Raw genomic sequence first — 26,545 nt, 5'->3', positions numbered from 1 at the left:
TAAAACCCATAGGGTGCAAATGGGTTTTTAAGAAGAAAAAGGGCATGGATGGAAATGTTCAGACCTATAAAGCTAGGCTGGTTGCAAAAGGTTTCAAACAAATTCATGGTATTGACTATGATGAAACTTTCTCACCAGTGGCTATGGTCAAGTCTATAAGGATTTTACTTGCCATTGCAGCATTCCATGATTATGAAATCTGGCAAATGGATGTCAAAACAGCCTTCCTTAATGGAAGCCTTGAAGAGGATGTGTACATGACACAACCTGAGGGTTTTGTCGATCCAAGGAATGCTAGCAAGGTATGTAAATTGTGTCGATCCATTTATGGATTGAAGCAATCCTCTAGGAGATGGAATATCCGTTTTGATGAAATAGTCACAGAGTATGGCTTTGTTCAAAATGAAGATGAACCGTGTGTTTACAAGAAGGTTAGTGGGAGCTATGTGGCATTCATAGTACTATATGTTGATGATATACTACTAATGGGGAATGACATACCTTCTCTAAAGGTTGTTAAGACTTGGTTAGGGAGCAATTTCTCCATTAAAGACTTAGGAGAGGCATCCTACATTCTAGGAATGAGGATCTATAGAGAAAGATCTAGAAGGATGATCGGTCTAAGTCAGAGCACATACATTGATAAGGTTTTGCATCGTTTTGGAATGCAAAATGCAAAAAGGGGATATGTCCCCGTGTCTCAAGGGATAACGATCTCTAAGGACCAGTGTCCGAAATCATTGGATGAGAAGGACCACATGAATAAAGTTCCATATGCTTCAGCAATTGGATCTATCATGTATGCAATGGTATGTACTCGCCCAGATGTCTCGTATGCTTTGAGCATGACGAGCAGATACCAGTCTAATCCGGGTGAAGGTCACTGGACGGAAGTTAAGAATATTCTTAAGTACCTGAAAAGATTTAAAGATTCATTCTTGGTGTATGGAGGAGAAGAGAAACTCGTTGTAAAAGGTTACACCGATGCAAGTTTCCAAACAGACAGAGATGATACTGTATCACAGTCTGGTTTTGTGTTTTGTCTAAACGGAGGTGCTGTAAGCTGGAAGAGTTCAAAGCAAGAAACAGTAGCTGATTCTACAATGGAGGCTGAGTACATTGCAGCTTGTGAAGCAGCAAAGGAGGCCGTTTGGATTCGAAAGTTCATTTCTGATTTGGGAGTGGTTCCATCGATCGCATATCCCATTGATCTATACTGCGATAATAATGGAGCCATTGCACAGGCTAAAGAACCTAGATCACACTCCCGGGCTAAACATATACTCAGGAGATTTCACCTTATTCGAGAGATTAATGAAAGGGGTGATATACATATATGTAAAGTGCACACACATGATAACATTGTAGACCCACTGACCAAAGGCTTGTCGCAGCAGAAGCACGATGGTCACACTAGTTCCATGGGTATTAGATATATGGGTGATTGGCTCTAGTGCAAGTGGGAGATTGTTAGTGTAGGTGCCCTAGAGGCAATACATTATTCTTTTATCTTTATTTCAGTTGATCATTCAATAAATGTATTTATTATGACCTTAATTACTGCGATATTTTGTTAGCATAATAAATGTCCTTAGAATCATGATATAAATTGTATAGTTTAAGTACATGACTTGAACTTGAGATTATATAATATATCATATTCTTAAAGGTCCCTAGTCGAGTATTATTATATAGGACAATAATAATACATAGATAGACTAGTATGTTGTTTGACAAGATAACCACATCTCATTGGTTATAAGTATGGGGATACTAAAGTTAATACATAGGTCCATGTGAGAGTACATGGTACTGGACAGACCCACAGTGAGATTCTTCATATTTAATAAAGTCATAAGAAAGACTCACAGTGATAATGGTGTAACGATCCTTTGACTTGAAATCATTATATTTCTATACGAGGATTAATATACTTTGACTACATTAAAAGTTACTTTTGATCTGGTGATGATAAAAGTGGACATCGGGTATATCATGAGTCGTATGAGAAATATGAATGATAGATAAAGGATTTAACCCTCCTATAATTAGGAGAGATATTATTGGCCTCTTGATTGAGTGAGATTATAAAAGCATGGTCATGCTCAAATAATGATTTATCTCGATAATCTACTCATGGATCAAGTAAACCCGGATTAAATGTTGAAGAGGATGACTAAATACATGCCTCGAGTTTAATTTATAATATGTATGGTTAAAGGGATCATATTACATGAAAAACATTAATCACGAAAGGTTTTATCTAATCACGATTTAATTATTGTTTAATTGGGTAACAATGATGTATTACTAGATACCGCTCATTGTTTATAATTTTATTAGAGAATAAAATTATTGCCAATTAAATAATAGCCTATAGGGTCGCACAAATAGAGCACTTAATGGAATAGTTAATTTAAATTATGGATTTAAATTAATTGATGATTATTTGAATTTTATTATAATTAAGTAAGACTTAATTGAGATAATATAAATTCGAATTAAAAGGAATGTTTTTGCCCATAATAATTAAGTATGACTTAGTTATTAATTAAATAATAGAAATTCGTTTTTATTATTTAATCCAATACCTACTAGGGTTGGGCTTTGCTATTATGGGCCTTTTTAATCAGTCATTATAAATAGATAATGAGAGGTTAAAGAGGCTTGTACGTTTTTAAGAAAAACCCTAGCAGCAAAGAGAGGCAGAGGCAATTCAGATCGTCAAGAAGGAGGCTAGTACATCCATTCCGTAGTCAAGTTCGTGAGACGTTCTTGAAGGTGCTCGTGTGGATACCATAGAGGTGTTTCTCCGAGAGGTAGACACAAAGTGTGATAGCTAGGATCTCCGTTGAGTTCGTGAAAGTTAATCTCTTGAAAGGTATGATTCGTTATCTCCATAATCTGCCCATAATTATACATGGATCCTGTTTTTGGGTTTCGAAATTTTTGTTTTATTTACGTTTATCCGCTGCATTTTATGCTTTCGGAACCCAACACTATTGTCGTAAGAAAACTCAATCCGTGTTAAGTGATCATTCCAATTTCTTTCAAGTCTATTGCACAGACTCTCATTATAGCTTTTAGCATTAGGGCTTTTGCTTCTCAATGCCCATTCTTTTCCAGTTCGTAATCGCTACTCCCTTCCGTTCCTAACATTATACTGGTTATACTTTTGCTCGTTAGCGTTCTATAACCTTTTAATAACCACGCCAACCTTAGTATCACGAATGTGTTTCCATTCCGAATACCACCATAACTTTACTACTCCTTTTTCAGCTGTTCCCATTTTCCAAAATTTGATCAATCATATAAAAGTAAAGGAATTTGTTGAGAGATCACTATGATCATGAACACTTGTTATATCGCATAGTTAGTACAGAAGGTGGCCAGCCTTTAGTACTTGACAAGCAACTAAACAATAGATGGTATCCTACTAGGCTTCTATCATACAGATAGATAGTCATTCGACAATACCTCCCCTTCTGGAAGGGTTGTTCTTCTCAGCTTACATGAAATGAAAAGAAGAGAAAAGAACGAACTGAAGAGAATTGTATATTCGTAAGAAAAAAAAATTTATTGCCATAAAATATCTGGCTTGGAATCTACCTCTGAACTATAGAGGTTTGTCATAGGAGAACAAAACATATATGTATTTATATCAACATCAAGTATTATAGCATCGCATTTGACATGCTTAAATATTTTTGCTATTCCGTCCATCATTCTATGGACCCTTGCTCTTCCTCGAGCTTATACACAATCACCTTTGAAACTCCCTCGATATCGAAAATCGAATCTGGGATCTCATTCTAGACATCATCGTTACTAGAATTCTATGCTTGCACCGCAACCTTCCTCATATAGTATTACGACTCTCTTTTCATAAGAGGGAATAAATATTCAATATGTAGATACTCTACTTAATTAGTCTATCAATGATAACTTATACACTACCACGACCCGATTAGTGGTACTCAATCTCAACATCCATTCCAATACAACTCTCACGGTTGTAATCAACTCATTACTCGCAGAATCATTGCTGCATTACTATGGTCCACTACTGACCTACTGTCGTCATTCACGTTCCATGAAATCTTAATATCTAACCATACGGAGTCCATACATGGCGTATCAAATCCTTCTAAGGAGGTAACACAATCACCATTCATGATTCATGAAGAACACTCCTGATCCTGACATACATACATGACATGAAGCAGATAAAATTGCAGAAGAGCTTCAATCAAAGCAACGATAGCAGGTTAATACCATTCTTAATTATATGCCTTCAATAGAAGACTTAACTCAAAGGTTCGTTTAGTCCTTTTTGAAACATGGTCCAGGCTCATTCTCAAGATAGTACCTTCTAAGATGGATAGCCCGCTCATGGCGATTACACAAATTAAACCTTTACCAAACTACTATTATGGTTGGGTATTGCACAGTCATCAGAAGGAATGTCAATCTTCCGAACCGTAATACAACCTTCCCGGCTTCAACCATCATCACTGTATTCCTCTCGCACGAGCGCCTATAATTGTCCTCTTACACTTAAAGTGTCGGCCACCTCTTTGGCCTTTCTTGATAGTAATATTTCCCTACAATCAATGTCATCTTAACCACTTTCACTAATTTTCTACCTCATTTCCCATCACTGCTTGTGTAAAGATGTTTTCCTTAAAATCTGATGAGAGAAAAAAAAATTATCACCATTTTTCCATAAATTATTGCCTCAGTCTTTAGAGGTTAATCACTGTCACGACTGACTCTCAATCATACTTAGAACATCTTTTATCTTAGGCCCTAATTGCCCTGAACAATTTCGACCTTTACTGGTTCGATCCATACTTCCTCGTGGTTTAACACGTGCCCCACTTGGCATCATTATAATTACGTCATATTTCCTTTATCAACATTTTTACTCTTGAGAATTTTGAATATTACCTTTCTCCTTGTAAAACCTCTAAGGTTATCCTTGAATCGTTCCTCCTGTATTCCGTAGATACAGGGCATATCGAAATACCCTTTACTAATACTAGAACCATTGTCTATATACTTCTGAAAAAAATTTCTCCACTGATTCTTAAAGGTTGTTGTTACCTTAATCCTTTCCAATTCATACTGTCAAGACTCATACTACCCCTATTAAGGGTGAAAAGCCAACCTTTATGCATTCCCCTAGGATTCATTTTAAGTTACCGAGGTTCTATCCTTAATTCCACCTTTAAAAAGGTACATGCATCCTTCCATGGATAAATCAAGTAATATATCCTTGATAGATTATCTTATTTAATCATTCCCATCTCGATAGTCTATACCAAATTTCACAATAGCATCCTTATTCAAAATGAGGTCAATCAATATGGCCTCCAAAAGATAACAACGGTTATCCGCTTTTCTTGCCTGATTTAGTAATGATAACAGGGATGTTCTAGAAGATATTGGTCGTGTTCAACGTGAACTTCTTCTTAATAATTCCTTATTTACTTTTGTTGTTTATCTCAACAGTCATCTCAATGTTGGGATATCTTTCATACCTGGCGTTTCCCTTTCTGGGTATCAAGCCACCGGTCTTACACTTCACATTCTTGAAGGTCACTTTCTTCATCCAATTTTCCTAATTTCTTACTTCCTTGTCTCCTCAGTCTATCTGCGTCTCATTATTTATCCTTCGAACTATCTCAAGGTTTCCTCGAATCCTCCCAACTTAAAGGGGGTACAAAATATATATCTCTTATGCCTTCAACCATCAATTTAACTCATGGTGAATCACCCTCATCCTGACGATTACATACTTTTCTATTTCTATTGCTATGAGTCTTTAGGGTTTCCTCATACCCAACTCCCTTATCATTCCTCAAACTTTATTGCCTTTATATTCCTTTCCACTTCAGTTTCTTTTTATTTTCCTTTCTCTTATCATTATTTCATGAACCAACACAACATAAGCATTGATTTCAAACATCCCGTCATTCAGGTTCGTACCCTCAGAACGAATCTTGACAACTTTTACAACTTAGATTCATAATTCATCATACTCTTCTGCCTTTGTTTTGGCTCTAAAGCTTCTACACTATCTCCATAACCTTGAGAAGTACTTTCCTGAAAATAATTGACTGAACTTTAATCAGTTTATTATAATCTCTTGCCCCGTGCCTTCCTTGGCCTTTCACCAGCGGGTGGCCTCTCTCTTAGGAGGGTAAGTGACAAAACAGTCTTTTGTGATTCGTCAATCATTTAGAATTTCAAATGATTCCTATATTTCCTTTAGCCAGGCTCTTGCCTTGACTGGGTCAACCTGTTCCTTGGAACTCTGAGAGCTTAGCGATTTAAAGGTCACGAAAGAATTTTCTACCGCATTATTTCCTCAAGGTGGTGGTTGGGGATAATAGTATAGGTTTTGTTTAGGCAGATCCGTGGATTGCCCAATAGGAGTACCGTCCTGGTTCTCCCTGTCTTGCTCGACTTCTGTTTCCTCGGTATGAAATGTTTCATCCTTCTCCCATACTTGGGGTTATCTTATACGTTAAAATCCTCATTTTCCACTCCATTATGTTATGGACTCCTTCTATCTTGATGGCGACCTCCCTGACTATCACGTTCAGGGTTTGCTCTAAATCTTATTCCTCAAACTAGCTTTCATCTAAGATTTCATCTTTAGGCTCTTGAACATTTGGAACCCAAATTCTGTAGGAATACCTCATTATTCCCTTATCATTTTTCTCGGTATTAATCTTTTATTTAATTATTGGCTCTCTGCCTTCATTCATCACTTTTTCTTGGCACAATATGAACTTTTCCAATAATTCGGGCTGTATTGCAATCTCAAACAGCTTTTCGGTACCGGCTCCGGTTACCTTCACTTCTATTTCCATTTTCTCAAAATCTCTTATTAACTCTCCCAAAGACATTTTCATCTTGAGTCTCTCTTTTATATTAAGGGCGTTAGCCACCATTTTGGCTTTCCCCGAATGATAAAGAATCTCCCACTCATAATTCTTGATTAGCTTTAACCGCCTCCTCTGGCGTATGTTGAGCTCTTTCTACGGGAAAATGTACTAGAGTACTTATGGCTTAGGTAAATCTCGCACTTCTCTCCATACAAGTAGTGCCTCCAATCTTTAGGGCAAAACTATTGCCACGAGCCCAAGCTCATGGGTGGGGATATCGAATTTTATATTCCCTTAACTTTCTTGACGCGTACGCAATTACCTTGTTGTGCTGTATAAGAAGCATCCTAATTCCTTATGCGAAGCGTCACTACACATCACGAAATCTCCTTTTTCCATCCGGCACGCCAACATAGGGGTCGCCACCAACCTTTTCTTTAGTTCTTAAAAGCTGTTCTCGCATTTCTCTATCCATTCGAACTTCTCAGTCTTATGAGTAAGCCGCGTTAAAGGGGCTAGTATCTTTACAAACTTGAACGAACCTCTGGCAGTGACCGGCCAATCCTACCTCTGGTAGTTCCCTAACCATGGTCATCAATTCCTCAGTGGTCCTTTATTCATTCTTGTCAGGATCCTTCACGGGATCCTTCTCAGCGATAATCCCTTCTAGGACAACATCCTCAACCGCTACATCCTCAATAGGAACATCATTCAGGCCCGTGTTAGGATGCTCTATCGGATCCACACTCTGATATCCAATAACTAATAAAACATCATCGCGTTGTTGCTTCTCAACCTCAGGGTTCGGAGTCCCGCTACCATATACGATAATGAACTACGCTCTTATCACGATATTTATAAGGGTTCCCATAAGGGTTTTAACTGTCAGTACTACGTTAGGTATCCCGACTATGAACTTGGCAAGAGTTCTTATTATCTTAATGAACTTATTATCTTAACGTCACATCATCTCTGAGGTTTATAACGCTTAGCTCTGATACCATTTCTATAACACCCCCAAATCCGGGGTCGGGGATCCGAGTTGTCACGAGTTCCATTTCCCTTAATAACACCCAATCTTAATAAACAATCAACTACTCTGTACTGTGACCCCACAATAAACACACACACCACAAGTTATAGTCTCAGAGATGAATATCCAAAAGTAACACGAGTCATTTTATTCCAAAATTATATGCCATTACACCTTAAAAGGGTTTCTGAATAGATTTACATTTCTTTGCCATTATTACAGTTGATAAAGATACATAAGTATGGTACATCAAGAGTTGAAAGCCTAGCCTATTGGTAGCTCCTACCTCAGCTATAGCGACATCAACGCCTATAGGAAACTGCGGAACGTTTCCTATCCGCTCGTGAATTGGGAGCTTGATCTTGTTCATCTTTTCTATCTGTTGTTGTGTGATGAAAGAAGAAAGCAAGGGTGAGCAACAAGCCCACTGAAATAATATGTATAATAATTAACAATATATGAGCATTCTCATAGTACACATGAAAGCCTCGGTCAAAAGAAATGAACCAAGTTTGATATCTTAATGCGATGAAGTCGCAAAATATTCAGTATATATACGTATATACTTTTCAAAATATTGGAAGTCCTCTTCTATGCATAATACACACAGAGGTCCAGTGTATAACTGTATCAAAATATCGTTGCAAGGTGATCTCATATCTAACCTTGTCTCAACATTTTTCTGAAAATCTTTGTCATGCATAAGATAATCATTTACTAGATATAAGTTTAAAAGATGAAGTTACAAGATACTCCAATATACTTATATCTTTTCCGAATACTACTTGAACTACCACCGTTCAAGTTATAATTAGATTCAAAAGTTCATCACATAGATGAGACTACAAGACAAGATTTGAATAGATTCAATCTTTGAAATATCATTATAAATAATGAAGTCACGAGATACTTCATTAAGTCCCGATATATATATACACCTATATATATATATATTTCATACACTCCTTGAAAACCTCTGTTATGAAAATTATAAACAGAGTTGCAATATCCAATAAATTTGGAAAGGAGAAAACCTTGGCATAAACCTGATATCTTGCTGATCAGGCAAAGATACCAATAAATAACCTTTTCTACTAGTAGATGGATGAATCCTCCACCGGTCATCACCCTGGCCACATAAGGACCTTGTGCTGGACCGCCACCCGGCCTCTTACGCGTTGATGGACTGCCACCCAGCCACTTACACTTTGATAGACCGTACCCCGGCCTGTTGCTTATGCTGACTCAATTAGATGGACTTACTTCCCGAACGTTGGGCAAGTAATCAAATTGATTTCTCAAAACAGCAACCACGTTGCGAATGTAAAATACACCACAGAGCCGGATCCCCCAGGTTTTGAGCGAGTATTTAAATCCCCTTCGAAAGGAGGATCTTAAATATAAAAGAATGAGTTTTTGGGATCCGCCCTAACTTTTAGAAATTATTTTGAAGACTCGAAAACATTTTTAAGAATGTTTGGAAAATTGCTGATTTAATAAAATAAATCAGTCCCAATATATTTAGAAAATATCTGAAAATTATTATTTAAATAATATTCCCATAAAGAATAATCTTTATCAAAATAATTGAAGTAGAAGTTTTAAAACTCATACTTGAAATGGATATTAAATAACCCAAGATATACTTATACGAAAGTATAATCTTTATTTGAATAATCGAAAATAAGTTTGATTATCGAAACATTATTCTTTAATAAAATAAAGAACATTATTTAATAAAATAAGCGGAGTCATAAGCCCTCGAATGAATATTCAAAATAATATTCATTAATAAAATAAACGGAGTCATAAGCCCTCGAATGAATATTCAAAATAATATTCATTAATAAAATAAACGGAGTCATAAGCCCTCGAATGAATATTCAAAATAATATTCATTAAATAATATAAGGTTATCGAATAAACCTTATTCGATTAATAGTTTTGAAAACTATATCAATATATATATAAATATATATATATATATAATATACTCGGGAACATCGACTCCCGGTTTAGAAATATGTTCACCTTTTGATCCCCTATACTAAGGGTAAACTCAAATACCGCTTATCACTAGCATAGGTATTATGCAACTGAATCAACATACATATGTATCAAGATTTCGAAACAAGCATGCATATATACCATATCACATGCTACAATATATCGCAAGAATTTGCTAATTAACCAACATGCATTCATCACAAGACAATGCATATACATATATACATCATAACAACAGTATAGCGGGTAGAAAACTTGCCTGAGTGCTCCCGGATAGACTTAAGCTTAGAGTGGGTCCGATAACCTATGAACAACAACATAAGTCGGAATTAAACCCCGGTCGCTTAAGAAACTAGACTTAAACCATTTAGAGTCCTGCGCTCGCTTTCGCGCTTAATGATTTACTTAAGTCGCTCGAGTACCCTCGGCTCCACTATTTTTAATAAATTAACCATTACAAGTTTTAAGGAGATTCTTTCCCGAGTGCCTTACCAACTGCCTAATCCAGTTTACATAATTGTTTCATACTCCAATTAGTTTTTTTAGGTCTTTAACCTAGGTTTCAAAGTAAGGCGAGGGGTAATGGTTCGTTCGCGAAACATCGTTACTTAAAACGGCCGTTTCTACTAAACCGTACATCGGAAATAAACGAACCACATATCAAAACGATGCTCATAACATGAACTATCTAATCATGGCAATGGTCAAGACCTAACAGTGAGTTCTCGGGTCCTGATGTTATGTACAAAAACAGTCTAGGATAAATTGGGCATTATGACGGCTATGTTTACGCGATTACCAATTTTCTCACTACACCAAAACCTCACCAAACAACCCCCAATCATTAACACATCAAAATCTCAACTAAATAATACTATAACAGTCCTTATTCTCCAGATTCTTCATCTCAACCAACCACAATCAAGTTCTATTAACTATAATAAGATTCATTCACCAAATCACTCCAAATTCAAATCAAACTACTAATAATCAAAGACCATGCTTCTCATTTAGAAAACTAACCATCAAACTCACTAATAATCAAATTAAAGGCTAGGTTTTAAAGTTTATACCTTCCTTGGGAGGTGTTAAGTTGCTAGGAAGCCTTAGGGAGCCTCCTACAAGCTTGATCTTTCCAAAGAAATCAAGAACACCAAGTTAGGCTTTGAAGTTTCTAAAAGTCCGATTTAAAGAACTGTAAAAATTAGGGTCTTACCATGCTTATTTGGAAGAGACTTGTGAACAAGAGTTGTAGTCCATCTCAATACCTTTCCAACGACCTATAGAACACAACATTTGAGTGAGTATTGAAGGAGATATGGCAGTTTGAAGTTGTTGGGTTTGTTTTAGCCGAGAGCTTTCTTCTTGAAATGGGAAAGTCAACTTTCAATTTGTATTTGTGTTATGATATTTGTTGGTTGGTTGCTTCCTTTTGTCTTGGAAATAAATTAAATTTTTACCATGGTGAAAAATGTGTGGCTCACAATCAACCAACCAATCCTTCCCACTTGTCATGCGTATGTCACCTTGTGATGTCATCCTCCCTCACTTGCCCTCTTCTTATTGGTTGGATGACCTCATCATCTCTAACCTCCTTGATTAACTCCTAATTGTTTGCCTAATGACCGCTGATCTGTTATACGGTTCGCTTACCTTTCGTTCTCGTTTCTCGTTTGAGGGATCATACCCGGGATCTTATTACTTGGGTTTCCTTAACCTTTCTCAATACATTATATTCCTTTTATGATCCTTTCTTATAATCCTTTAATTTAAATCCTTTTTATCCTGTTACCTTATACTCAATTCTTTCTGTATCTAGTGGATTTCCGGGAAAAAAATCAAAGTGTTCGGAATTGGATTCTGACGATCTTTACATACACTTATATACCATATAGAGTACTAATAAAATCTCAGAATATCAATAACAGAACCCCTACATAGCGTGGCATGAAAAGTTTTCTTATTCAGCATAATCATCAAAACACTATTCATAAGGGTTTCAAAAATTCCAAAAATTGGGGTTATTACAATGCCTTTAGCTGAGCAGCTATAGTCGTAGCTGTATCCACATCATGAATTCCTGCTACCTAGCCTTGTGGCAGTCTCTGACTTGGATCCTGATATTCATTAGCAGCCATCATTTCAATTAGCTCATACGCTTCCTCGTAGCTCTTAGGCCATAAGGCTCTACCTGATGCTGCATCGAGCATGGGTCTTGACTGTGCTCCCAAACCATTATAGAAGCAATTGATTACCATCCAATCAGGCATTCCCTGATGAGGACACTTCCTAAGCATCTTCTTGTAGCGTTCCCAAGCTTCACATAAAGATTCTCCCGACTGTTGTACAAATTGAGTAAGAGCATTCCTGATTGCACATGTTTTTGCCATAGGGAAGAATTTAGTAAGAAATTTCCGAGTGAGATCTTCCCATGTCGTAATAGAACCTTGTGGTAGAGAGTGCAATCAGCTCTTAGCTTTATCCCTCAGAGAAAATGGGAAAAGTCTCAGTTTCACAGCATCTTCCGATACACTGTTGAACTTGAAGGTATCGCAGATCTCGATGAAATCCCTAATGTGCATATTGGGATCTTCCATTGGAGAACCCCCAAACTGGACTAAATTTTGTACCATTTGAATCATGCCATGCTTGATTTTAAAGGTATTAGCTGCAATGGTTGGTCTGACAATGCTAGAATGAATGTCATTGATTTTCGGTTGGGAATAATCCTTCAAGGCTTTCTGTTCTGCTGCTAGTCTCCCATTGCAATGATCACTTCCTTTGACCCCCAAGGTATTTATTTTCATACCTTAACTCTTCGAGCGTACCCATTGACCCCAAAGGTATTTATTTTCATACCTTTTAGCCCCGAACCCGATATTATCATAAAAATGTTATATATCCGATGGGCAAAATTGTCTTTTTCTATTGGCATTCCCTCCAAAACAGAAAAAACTCTCCCGTCAAACCTCATAGCCCCTGTGGTTATATATTTATACATATATGTGTGTATTAGGTGATGTTTTATTATAGGAGTAAAGAAAATAGAACCTAATTATTGGTGTGGAAGAGCAGCAGTGCTAAGAAGTTCTTGGACGGACGCAAATTTGGGAAGGCGATTATGGGGTTGTTTCCGTTTCATGGTAAACATCTATGTATATGTCAATTTCTTGTATTTTTGGGTTATGGATTATCATAAGTGTGTTTATGGATTTGTAGAAGGATCGGAGGAATTCATGTAACTTTCATTTATGGTTTGACCCTCCTATGTGCCAAAGGTCAAAAATGATTATTCCTGGGTTGCTGAGAAAAATAGATAAGTTAGAGGATGATTTGGGCAAGCATGAGGCGGATGTTAAAAAGAAAGGGAAGAAGAGAAGCCCTATTTTGTATTACATAGTCATGATATTGTTAGTGTGGAAGTTTGTAGTGTTAAATAAAGAAATGGAGTCGATTCCCAAGGGATATGAATTACCTATGTGAACCTTTGTAGTAGTGAATGAAGAGTACCAAGTATGAGTATGTACTACAGTTTGCCATCTATGTAATGAGAAGCAATATTGAATGAAATGAAAATATTTGCAAAACAAAGTACTTCCATTACTACATAATTTCACAAGTTCAAAAGTAAAATAACATATTTTGGTTATTCACATTTAGATATTAGTGCAAAATAAATTCTGAACTGCAAAATAAAATGTTGAATAGCATAACATTACATAGATTTTTAATAATATTGGTTCCTCATTTATCTTTTGTAGTGCTTCTGCCAGAGCTCTAGGTGTGATTACACTTCTACCATGAGATAAGAAAGGTGCAGATTTGAGTTCTGTTTTTTCAACAATGGTTTTTTACTGCTTCACTGTGGTACTTGTTTCCCAAATTTCATTGGACCAATGTACGAGTTATGCTGAATTGGTGTCTTCACTTTGGATCCTCTGCAGCTGGTTCTTTTTCCTCATCAAGACAAACTGGGGTGTATTCAATATTTTTGAACCTCCCAAAGGTTGTTTTTATGTACAACATATTACCCCTTCTTGGTGCCAAATCTCTAGCAATATCAGGTGGGGTCGTTTTTTTAGATTATTTTCTCCAATGTTCAACCTCTCAACAGGTTGCCTCCTTTCATCAATCATGTCTGGAATTTATTTTTTAAACTTCTTTCTGGTGGCTTCCTCTTTACTCTCAAGCATTATCCCCTTACCCTTATCTGTTACCTTCTTAACAGTTACACCAATTACCTTTGTTTTAACGTCCTTCTTCTTTTCTTTCAGTTGTTGAATTTTCCTAGCAGCAACCATGATAGGGGAGTCAATAACAGTTGTTAGTCACAACTTTCTGTCTTTCAATTTTTGGATCCTTCTTGCAGCAGCAGCCATAGGTGCATCATCTTCATCATCTATAGTTTGGCTTGGTTGTGTCATTGGTGGCCCTTCATCAGGAAAATCCAAGAGCATCTCATTGTGCTCATCAAGTCCTCTGCCTTCAATTTGATTATAGGTCTCTTGAATTTCTTCTTCATCAGTTGGATTTATATTAACCAAGGGATTAGGTTCAATTGGAATTTCAATTTGAGGATGTAATTTGGGACATGTCCTCCTGTTATGCCCCACTTCCTGACACTCACCACACCTATAAATATTCAAATAGAAGTTAGTGTACATAATGTTCAAACAAACTAGAACTGCACATTTGCAAAAGTCTTTCATACATTACCTCACACTTGGTTGAGTAGTCATGCTCAGTATTCTAACTCCATTATGTTCTTTCACAATGATATATGGCATCTCAGGCCTTCTCTTCTTTGTTGGCCTTCCTGGTTGCTTCTCAATTATGGGCGGTCTCATGAAAATATTGCTTTTTTCTCAGGCATTGTGTCCATTCATAGGGAAAATAATTCCAGAATATATCTTCTCATACTTCTTAACTGAATAAACTGAATTCACATAATCCTCCATATTTTTTTCCAACCTATCTATGCAACTTATGGCATGGTGACATGGTATGCCACTGAGGTCCCACCTCCTGCAGCCACATGTTCGTTCACCAATGTGGACTGCATACTTAGAGCCATTTACAGTTGTTACCTCAAATTCATTATATCCTGCATAAGTGGAGTCGCAACCTCCACTCCATATCTTGTATTTATCAAGAAGCTTCAATATCTTAGGTATTAGCTTATTTAGACCCCAACCTTCCATTTCGTCCCTCTTATTCTGCAACCTCCTTATAAGGTAATCCCTTATCATCTCTAGCATCACTAAAACACCCTACTCTCTAGCCCTAAGTATGCACCTATTGAAGCTTTCACACATGTTATTCAATATAATATCACACTTGTTATCAGTCCTGAAAATGAGCTCTACTCCAGTGATGAAAAGGGACTTCTGTCAACCACTTCCAAGCACCCTCACTCTCCTCTTTCATGTAATTCATGTTGATTTCAAATGCTTCCACATTTGAAGCCCTAACACAACTCCACAACCTATCTTTCAAAGCCCTGCCTCCAAATTTACCCTTGAAGTTGTTATGCATATGCCTAACACAGTACATATGCTCAGCCAAAGGTAACATTTCATCTACTACATTCAACAATCATTTTTGTCTATCACTAATAAATGTCCAACCCTCCCCAGAACCTATGTCTAAATCTGTAGCAACTAAGGCCAAGAACCATATCCAAGAACCTAACCTCTCAGCTTCAACCAAGGTATATGTTATAAGGTACATACAATTATTATCATCTGCTCATAGCAACTGACCTTTATATGTTGACTTTAAGTGGCAGTCATCAAATTTAGGATCCTTCCTGCAACCAAGCTTAAATCCATATTTCAAACCACCTAAGCAAATATACATCCTTCTGAAGGTACTTTTGTCAAAGTTTAGTGATGCAACTAGTTTCCAAGGACATGGTGGTTTGCACACAGCCTTTACCCTAGTTCTATCACTTTTCATAAACTTGATCATCCTGCCCTCATTAACAGAATGCTTCATAGTTACCTCTCTGGCTTCTGTGTGATTTTTGAACACCACTCTAACTCTCCATTTAGGATCATTTGTCTCTTTGTACACTGGAAAAGTTTTCCTCCTTTTTTGAGTTTGATTCTCTTCATCACTGTCATTGCCTACCAAGCTTTGTAGATCATCACTTTCATACTCACTTTTAAACTCCCTCTCCACCACTACTTCCTTACTTAGGCCAAGTCCCTGCCTAAGTCTACCTACCCATTCCACTTCTTCATCAATATTGTTAGTAAACAGCTTGTCATCATCTGTCATGGAGTAACTACTATCCACAAAGTCAGAGTCATCAATTTCATCACTCCAATCTCCAACATCATTGCTAGCATCACCTTCACTCCCCTCATATACAGTTTTATCTTCATATTATACTAATTCATCCTCATTGGAATGGTGAACATTAACATCTATTTTGTTATCATTTTATAAGGCATATGATCTCATGCTTATCACATCACGTTGACTTTGTATTAACACTAACCCAAAGTCCAAATATCTCTTAGGCAGCCTATAATACAGAAAACTAAATCCACCATAACCTAATGCCTTAGTCCACCCTACAAGATTATCCAAAACAAATTCATTGAGGTTTCGAAAATGATACACGGTCACTTTACCCCCTACATATTCAGTCCTGAACAATCTCTTTAACTTCCCCCCATAAAAAAATATACTAATAACATCCTCACCTTCAATACAGAAATAAAATGTTAAACCTCACAAACAAATCAATACATGCATCCAATGTTAAACAAACACACAAACAATAAATGGGTAATCAAAATTCAAGCTTAAACATATATCGATACATTAATAATCACAGTTTAAATCTTAAATATTAATAATCGATACAATAATCGATACATCAAAAAATAGATCACAATTTATAGTATGGGTGACTAAAACACAATATAAGGGTAAGAGAAGTACCGCCAGAGCTCTCATCACTAACCGCCATTGAATGATCCACTAATCCATTGTGAGTTCTTAATCGCCCGTGATTACCAATCTGACCTAGGGCTGTAAACGAACCGAGCAGTTCGTTAAGCTCGCTCGAGTTCGTTCGAGTTCGAGCTCGATAAGCTCGGTTCGACAGCCTACCGAACTCGAGTTCGACCCAGTTTTTTGGTCCGTTAAGCTTAACGAACGAAATGATGTTCGACTCGTGTTCAGCTAGAGTTCGTTCGAGTTCGACTCGAGCTCGCCTCGAGTTCGTGAAGCTCGAGTTCGTTACAAAAGTGTAAATTCATCATACTTTTTATAGATCATACTGAATATTACTGATAGTCATACAAGATACACTCATACTTAACAATTTAGCATAAATTAATTTAACCCATCATCACTCATCAGGAGTCAAGACTGATAACTGAATACTGATTAGTTACAAAACCAACCCAAAATGAAAATTTAAAACAAAATGTCTCATTTTTAGAGCTAGAAGTTATAAGTTATTCAAGTTAAAGCCACTGTCCAGGTCTCCATGAGCATCATGCATCCCACATCCAGAGGACCAGAAGAGACTAGAGAGCAAAACATGCACATTCTTCAAAATATGTAAACCTGCACAAATTAAAAAAGCCTGCACAAGTTACTCAATTACATTGCATGATTGCCTAATATTGAATCATTTACAGAGGAGGCGGGGCACTGCTTTTTTTCATCAGGTTCACAGAAAGCATGCAATAAAAATAAAGTGTTTCACATAAAAGCTCCAACTTTATATATGAGACTAACATTATAAATAAGGAGGCAGTTACGACTTAAGATAGTCCAAATTCAATAGAAGTCTAATTTTTAAGTAACGAACAAACTAGCAATTAAAAATTAAGTTAATAATGGTTGTTGAATATAATTTACACAAACCCATAAACTAGCAATTAAAAATTAAGTTAGTAATGTGGTTGTTGAATATAATTTACACAAACCCACAAACTAGCAATAGATGTCATAACTTTGTAAGAATAGCATAAAGCTAGCCATGTCTCTATGCAAGCATAAATTAACAATGTATCTCTGCAAGTATAAATCATTCCTCATTTTATACAACTTTGAAAATAAAGATACAAGTATTGTTACTGTATATTTCTACAATTCTAGTTATCATTGCAAATGTAAAAACATTAGCGGTAGAGTAATCGAAATATGCAATGTCCAAGCTTTCTTAAAAAGGAATGAAACAGTCTAAGTTGCAAACTATATTTGCCCAACTAAACACCTGGAATATAAAAACAAATATACTAAACACCTGGAATTTTTACCTGCCATTGCTGCCAATTTGATTTTTACTTGTCAGGACGTAACACTTGAAGGATACAAATCAATCTCTATGGCCTTGAGAGTTTCCTGAAAATAAAAATAATCAGTAATAGCCGACCAAAGTAGAAATCAAGTATAACAACAGTGCAATTCTTAAACAAACCTGATTTGGCTGATTTACTTTTTTCAGACCATAGAGTTCACGGGCCCAATCTGCTCCACACAACAACATTTCCACCGTGTGGGGTTTTAAACAAGAGCAGTGTGGCTCTATAACTCTACCACATGCACTAAAAGTTGATTCGGAGGCCACTGTGCTCATTGGAATACTCAAAATATCACGTGCCATGGTAGATAAAATAAGGTATTTCACGCTATTTCCTTTCCACCACGACAATACATCAAAATTCTTTGAGCTAGAAAAAATTATCTTTTCACCTAAATAATCGTCTAACTCTGATTTCAAAGGCTCATGAATGGCACCACTATCACAAATAAAGCTTTCGTAATCATTCAAACCTTGTGGAGTATCACTCGGATCATCATTAAAATCAAAATCAGAAGATGACAGCTGACTACTTGATTCACCGACTTCTTCTTTTTTGTTAGCTTTATCCGCAGTAACATACTCTTGGTATAACTCATTCAAGACATTTGATAAATAACTAAGGTTCCTATCAGATTCACCCTCCTTTGGATAGAGAGTGGGAAAACAGAATGTAGGAAGTTTCAATTTAAACCTCAGATTTAATACAACACCAATCGACATAACCAAATTACATTCCCCCCAATACTTATCAAATTTTTCTTTCATTGCTTCAGTCATCATCCTAATATGCAAGTTAGGGTCCAACGCTCTTTTATCTAAGATGTGCTTAACCATTTTCACTTCTGACAGGAACATATTAGCAGTTGGATATTGAGTCCCAGAGACAATTTTAGTAACCTCATTAAATGCTCCCAAAATAGAACATACCCACTCTACTTTTTCCCTATCATGATCTTCAGGATCATAAGTTACAAAACCCGTATCAGATTCAGCATATCGTGAAAAGACCCTTTTAAACTCAAGGGGAGATTGTAACATATTATATGTGGAATTCCAACGAGTTGAAACATCTAATATTAACTTTTTACATTTTAAATGCAATTGCGTGGAAATTTCAACAAACTTATTTCTACGACCTTCTGAAGCAGCCACGTACTTCACTCCATCTCGAATTCTATCAACAATTAAGTCAATTGGTTTTAATCCATCTTGAATGCATAAGTTTAAAACATGTGCACAACATCGCGCGTGGAACAATTTTCTCCCCAACAGGCAGTGAGTTTCTAACACTAAAAGTGTCATTCAAATTTCTTAAAGCAACATCATTAGCTTTAGCGTTATCAACAACAATTGTTCTAATTTTTTCATCAATCCCCCATTTATTAAAACATCTACTTAGAGTCTCTGCAATTATATAACCCGTATGAGGAGGTAGGACATTGCAGAAATTAAGAACCCTCATAGTTAATTTCCACTCCAAATCTATCCAATGTGATGTGACAACCATATACCCTATTTTCTGGTTTGAAGAGGTCCACATATATGTTGTTATATTAATTTTTTTAACAAATTTAAAAACCTTTTTCAATTTTTTCTTCTCAATTTCATAGGTAGTCACACAATCAGCTTTAACGGTTGCCCTACTTATTTTCTGCCATAAAGGGGTAGCTTAGCTCTTAACCTCGTTAAACATAAAGCTCTCTACGTGCATAAAGGCAACTCATTTATCAATATATAATGAGCTACTGTTTTTCTCATCTCGGCATGATCATATTTAAAAGTTTCAAGTGTTACCTCGGATGTATTCTCGCTCTTCTGGAATTGAAGTTGAGTTTGTTTAACAATTCCATGGATCACCTTGCACTTGTCCACATGTCTGTTCATTTGCTTAGTTGAAGAAGTCTTGTCCCTCTTTATCGGCGTTTGACAAAGTTTGCACCTCACCCATTTTTCACCATTTTCTTCGTACTCAACTAGGTACTGCCAAGATGCAGATTTTTTCTTTCTTTGCCTTTTAGCATATGGATTGGCAGTAGTCTCAATTTTGCTCAGACTTTTCCTTCGACGATGCATCTGGAATCTGAATTATCTCAGGTTTTTTTCTTTTTCTCGAGGAGATCTCTTCTTGTTCACCAGTATCATCCGATGGAGTTTCATCTCCAAGACTTCTTTCCATATGCTCTTGCTCCTCATATTCAGCATTCTCTGAGATGATTTCTACCCGACTCATTCTCTTTCCTTTTTTCCCTTTTCCAACAAGACCTGACATTTTTAAGCGATGCAATCTGCATTTAATTATTTAAACAATCAAATATTACTAATTTACATGAAAACAAAGCAACTGAATTGAACTGAAAAAGCAGCAGAGAATCCCATTTTCTGGATCACAAAAGCGACAAAAAAGAAAGTTCACATAGTAAATTTTATGTAAAGCTTAAGCACAAGCAACATAACATAACTAATATAAACAGCTTGTTTATGATACAATCATGTAAGCTGTAATTAAAAGAACAGACCATAATTATCAAACTAAAAATTAATCATCTTGCCAACTAAAAATTAATCATTTCTCCGAGAAAGACAGAAAGTTATCAAACTTAACTCAAACTTAATTTTAAATTTTAAAATCCAAACCAAACCATATCAAAGTCCTCACCAATGCAAAAATGACAAACCCAAACTTTAGTCACATAACTCCAACAATTTATATCAAGACGATGTTCTACTGCATACTGCATTATCATTCTTAAATCTTAAATATCACCAATGACAGAAAATCAATCCATAGATAATCTCACAACAATCTCTCACTAACAAATATGGAACTGTCATTCATTTCTTTAAGGACCAAGTACCAACAGTCCAATGATTATTAGTCAGAAAATTATAATCATCATTATATAGTCCAAAGATATAGTCCTTGCACACAAAAAAGACAAACACCTGTACCCCCAACCCGCAACCAATCTCCCACATAACTGTTAGTGTAGGTGCCCTAGAGGCAATACATTATTCTTTTAAATCTTTATGTCAGTTGATCATTCAATAAATGTATTTATTATGACCTTAATTACTGCGATATTTTGTTAGCATAATAAATGTCCTTAGAATCATGATGCACATTATATAGTTTAAGTAAATGACTTGAACTTGAGATTATATAATATATCATATTCTTAAAGGTCCTTAGTCGAGTATTATTATATAGGATAATAATAATACATAGATAGACTAGTATGTTGTTTGACAAGATAACCACATCTCATTGGTTATAAGTATGGGGATACTAAAGTCAATACATAGGTCCATGTGAGAGTACATGGTACTGGACAGACCCACAGTGAGATTCTTCATGTTTAATAAAGTCATAAGAAAGACTCACAGTGATAATGGTGTAACGATCCTTTGACTTGAAATCATTATATTTCTATACGAGGATTAATATACTTTGACTACATTAAAAGTTACTTTTGACCGGGTGATGATAAAAGTGGACATCGGGTATATCATGAGTCGAATGAGAAATATGAATGATAGATAAAGGATTTAACCCTCATATAATTAGGAGAGATATTATTGGCCTCTTGATTGAGTGAGATTATAAAAAGCATGGTCATGCTCAAATAATGATTTGTCTTGATAGTCTACTCATGGATCAAGTAAACCCGGATTAAATGTTGAAGAGGATGACTAAATACATGCCTCGAGTTTAATCTTTAATATGTATGGTTAAAGAGATTATATTACACGAAAAACATTAATCATGAAAGGTTTTATCTAATCATGATTTAATTATTGTTTAATTGGGTAACAATGATGTATTACTAAATACCGCTCATTGTTTATAAATTTGTTAGGAATAAAATTATTGCCAATTAAATAATAGTCTATAGGGTCGCACAAATAGAGCACTTCATTTAAATTATGGATTTAAATTAATTGATGATTATTTGAATTTTATTATAATTAAGTAAGACTTAATTGAGATAATATAAATTTGAATTAAAGGGAATGTTTTTGCCCATAATAATTAAGTATGACTTAGTTATTAATTAAATAATATAAATTCGTTTTTATTATTTAATCCTATACCTACTAGGGTTGGGCTTTGCTGTTATGGGCCTTTTAATCAACCATTATAATAGATAATGATAGGTTAAAGAGGTTAGTACGTTTTTGAAGAAAACCCTAGCAGCAAAGAGAGGCAGAGGCAATTCGGATCGTCAAGAAGGAGGCTAGTACATCTATTCCGTAGTCAAGTTCGTGAGACGTTCTTGGAAGTGCTCGTGTGGATACCATAGAGGTGTTTCTCCGAGAGGTAGACACAAAGCATGATAGCTAGGATCTCCGTTGAATTCGTAAAAGTCAGGCTCTTGAAATGTATGATTCGTTATCTCCATAATCCGCCCATATTATACATGGATCCTGTTTTTGTGTTTCGAATTTTTTTTTGTTTTATTTACGTTTATCCGCTGCGTTTTATGCCTCGCAACCCATCAATAACAGAGCCACAAGAAGTTGTATACCCCATCTCCACAATTCAAGTCCACACAATTTTTTGTTGTTGAAAACAATAGGTATACCGTATATACAAGTACATGTACAATACAACCCAACAATCGAACTTAATTTTAAATTTTAAAATCCAGAGAACCCTAAAATCAAAGTGTTTCATACCTAAAAAGTAAAACCCTAAAACTTAATTTTAAAATCAAAGTGTTTTATAATTAGGATTCATACCTAATCCAAACAATCGAGTCCCGTCTCGCCTCTCAGCCCCTCGAGTCTCGTCGGTCATCACCGTCGTCGGATGTAGTGTCGTCTCGTGAGTCGTGCACGAGTAAGAGTAAGAGTAGTTGTATTGTAGTCGTAGATATGAATTTTATTTTAATTTTGTTCTTTCTTTGATTGGGCTTATGTTTTATGTTTACATAATTGGGTTATATAACTTATATGGATTGGGCTTCAAACACAAAGGCCCAAAAAATCATATTTATATCGAGTTCTAACGAGCTGTTCGTTGTTATCCGGGTTCGAGACCGGTTCGGTTAGGTTCGCGAACAACTCGTGTTCGATTCGAGAATAACTGAACTCGAGTTCAAACCAAAATTTTGTTCGTTAACCTTATCGAACAATGTTTGGTTCGTTAATTTTTTGTTCGTGTTCGTGAAATGTTCATCCAAGTTCGTCCGAGTTCGGTTCGTTTATAGCCCTAATCTGACCTCTCAATATCCCAAATTTGTATTAGGGCCAATGTTTAGGGTTCAAACAGTATATAAAACCTGAAACATCATAAATGTTATGTGAGAAGGCAGTTTTGCCCATCCGATATATAACATTTTCATGATAATATCGGGTTAGGGGCTAAAAGGTATGAAAATACATTTCTTGCAGGTCCATGGGTACGCTCGCATAATTCAGGTGTTTATGGGTACAAACACATAAATGTCAGGGGCCAAAAGGTTAATAAGCCTAAATAATAATATAAATATTTATTGTTAGTGGGGTTCGAACTTGAGGGTTTTAGTAGTCTATATTCTTAATATTTGAATCTAACGGTCCTGAGCACTTGATTAAAAAAATTCGACGGTCATGAATAAGGATAATCAAACCAATCAAAAAACATACCAAGTTATACACATTCCGGTTATTATACCGTACTAGCCTATAGCCCGTGCATGCACGGGCTATTTCTAACATAATAATATTATTTATATAATATTTTTTGGAAAAAAGAAGATAATAAAATAAAATTAATAATTATGTATTATTGAAATTAATGAAACATATATTTTTTATATTCTACTTTTGACGGATTCAAATTTGGATTTTTTAATCATAGGTAACCCGCAGCCGCTACCCTTCGGGTGCGCACTGGGTAAACCCTACGGGCTCACGCAATAGCCTGCAAAACACGTGAACCAAGGTAAAGCACATTTAAGCGAGATGCTCTAACTCATGAGGCATAATCATAAATTCGCCTCCTGTGGGATTCAAACCTATGACCAAGAGGATAGTTATCCCCTATTTAACCAACTGAGCCAACCATTGCGAGCTACAAATCTGGATATTTAAAAAATTAAGATTTATAATATTATTCATATTGAATATAACGATTCTCATATATTTATTATAAAATTTAATAATACCATCACATATCAATACTATATTATTAAAATCGAAAGATATTAAAATTGTGACATGACTACTCATATTTTAATACTTACACCATAAATTCTTTATATTATAACTAAAATTTTAGTGTACAAATCCTAAATTCAAATTTTCTTTTTACTTCGAAAATATCAATTTTTTAGTTATCGGTGTTTCTTAAACATGCGAACTCCAATTTCATGTTAACCTATGTAAGACCCTAAGAGAATGCAAATTTTGTGTTTTTTCAATTTTATGTATTTTTAATTTAATTTTTAAATATAGTATTTGTGTTCATCAGATGTGTATTAACTATTAAGAATTAATTGACTATGGATTATTTGGTCTCCGACTCGGAGAGAATTATAATTTAAATTAATTTTAGAAGAACTCAAAGATACATGTTTTTTCTTATTTTTAAGATTAATAATGTTTTTGAAAATCGTGTTAACAATTTTTTAGGAAGGTATTAAACTAACAACAATCATAACCTATTATTTTTAAAATAACTTATTATGCTTAAAATTGCATACAACCTGCGTGATGCATGGTTTAATTTTATATTTATTATCATATTATTATTATTATTATCATTATTATTATTAATTTTTATTATAAAAGGTAAATAATAAAATAAAATAAATAATTTTTTGAAATTTATGATATTAATTTTAAATAAATTATTTAATCTTATTTTTTAAAATTTATTTATTAATTTTGCGATCCCAATATATTTTTGATATAAATGACCAATGTAGTAGGTTTTTAGTAGTCTCTGATTAGCTTGTCTATATGACATTTTTTAAATTAATTATATATAATTTTAGTCCGGAGGATGAACAATTGTAGCGTAGAATGTTATTTTTATTTTTTAATCAAAAATGATTAAAAAATTTGGAAACTGTTAACTAATCAACTAAACAAAACCATATTTTGCTTAGTATTTGTGTTCATTTGATATGTATTAACTATTAAGAATTAATTTACTATGGAATTATTTTTTCTCCGACTCAGAGTTAGAGAGAATTATAATTTGAATTAATTTTAGAAGAACTCAAAGATACATGTTTTTTCTTATTTTTAAGATTAATAATGTTTTTGAAAATCGTGTTAACAATTTTTTAGGAAGGTATTAAACTAACAACCAATCATAACCTATTACGCTTAAAATAACCTATTACGCTTAAAATAACATATAACCAACGTGATGCATGGTTTAATTTTAATATTTATTATCATATTATTATTATTATTATTATTAATTTTTATTATAAAAGGTAAATTATGAAATAAAATAAATAGGTTTTTCTAATTTATGATATTAATTTTAAATAAATTATTTAATCTTATTTTTTCAAATTTATTTATTAATTTTGCGATCCCAATATGTTTTTAATATAAATGACCAGTGGAGTAGTTTTTAGTAGCTAGTTCTGTGATTAGCTTGTCTATATGACATTTTTTAAATTAATTATATATTATTTTAATATATTATTTTATTTTGCAGGATGAACAATTGTAGCGTAGATTTTTTTTAATGAAAAATGATAAGCGTTTTTCGGAAAGTGTTAACTAACCATATTTTGTTTATAATAGTATAGTGTAGATATGTTGATAATACTAAAATTAATTTTGAAAGTGTTTGATTTCCTAAAAAACATATAAGAAAGAAATTGAGTATAATTAGATATTAAGTAGGATAATAATTTATAGAGTTTATAGTTATATTAGATACTTGATTGATTTTTTTTAATAAAATTATATTTATTTAAACTTTTAGAAGGTGTTAAGATCCTTTTTTAGAAGGTGTTAATCAAACCGAATAAACCAAATCATGTTTCGCTATAGGATAGATCGAAAAAAATTGAAAATAAGGGATGACAAATTAATCCGATCCGACGGATATCCGATTCGAAACCCGAAATTTTAGATATACCAAACCCGAAGTTTTGGATTTGGATTTGGATTTGGATTTCAACTATACTGAACCGATATCCGATCCGAAATCCAATCCAAACCCGACACCCGATTAAAACCCGACACATTTATTATAGATTATATGTAATATTTTAGATGTTATACATATAATTTACATAGTTTTCTTGTATTGTTTAAGTAATAGTA

General features: G+C 34.7%; 1 protein-coding gene and 1 non-coding gene across 2 annotated transcripts; one reads left to right on the top strand and one right to left on the bottom strand.

Moving 5' to 3' along the window:
* The first annotated feature begins 12,204 nt into the window (after positions 1-12,204).
* On the top strand, positions 12,205-12,311 carry LOC141715553 (small nucleolar RNA R71). The gene has a single exon (XR_012572311.1). It is a non-coding gene; the product is annotated as a small nucleolar RNA R71 (small nucleolar RNA).
* A 5,941-nt stretch (positions 12,312-18,252) lies between these two features.
* On the bottom strand, positions 18,253-21,012 carry LOC141714119 (zinc finger BED domain-containing protein RICESLEEPER 2-like). The gene is made up of 7 exons (XM_074517656.1): positions 20,944-21,012; positions 20,595-20,647; positions 20,323-20,553; positions 20,063-20,279; positions 19,510-19,919; positions 18,383-19,442; positions 18,253-18,306 (listed from the first exon to the last, which is right to left on the bottom strand). The coding sequence occupies exons 1-7, from the start codon at positions 21,010-21,012 to the stop codon at positions 18,253-18,255; spliced, it is 2,094 nt and encodes a 697-aa protein (XP_074373757.1).
* Between the last annotated feature and the right edge of the window lie 5,533 nt (positions 21,013-26,545).

Source organism: Apium graveolens, chromosome 3 (assembly GCF_009905375.1).
Source record: "Apium graveolens cultivar Ventura chromosome 3, ASM990537v1, whole genome shotgun sequence".
In the NCBI taxonomy this organism is placed as follows: domain Eukaryota; kingdom Viridiplantae; phylum Streptophyta; class Magnoliopsida; order Apiales; family Apiaceae; genus Apium; species Apium graveolens.
The sequence above is the reverse complement of the archived record's forward strand: the minus strand, read 5'-3'. Positions and strand labels throughout refer to the sequence as shown.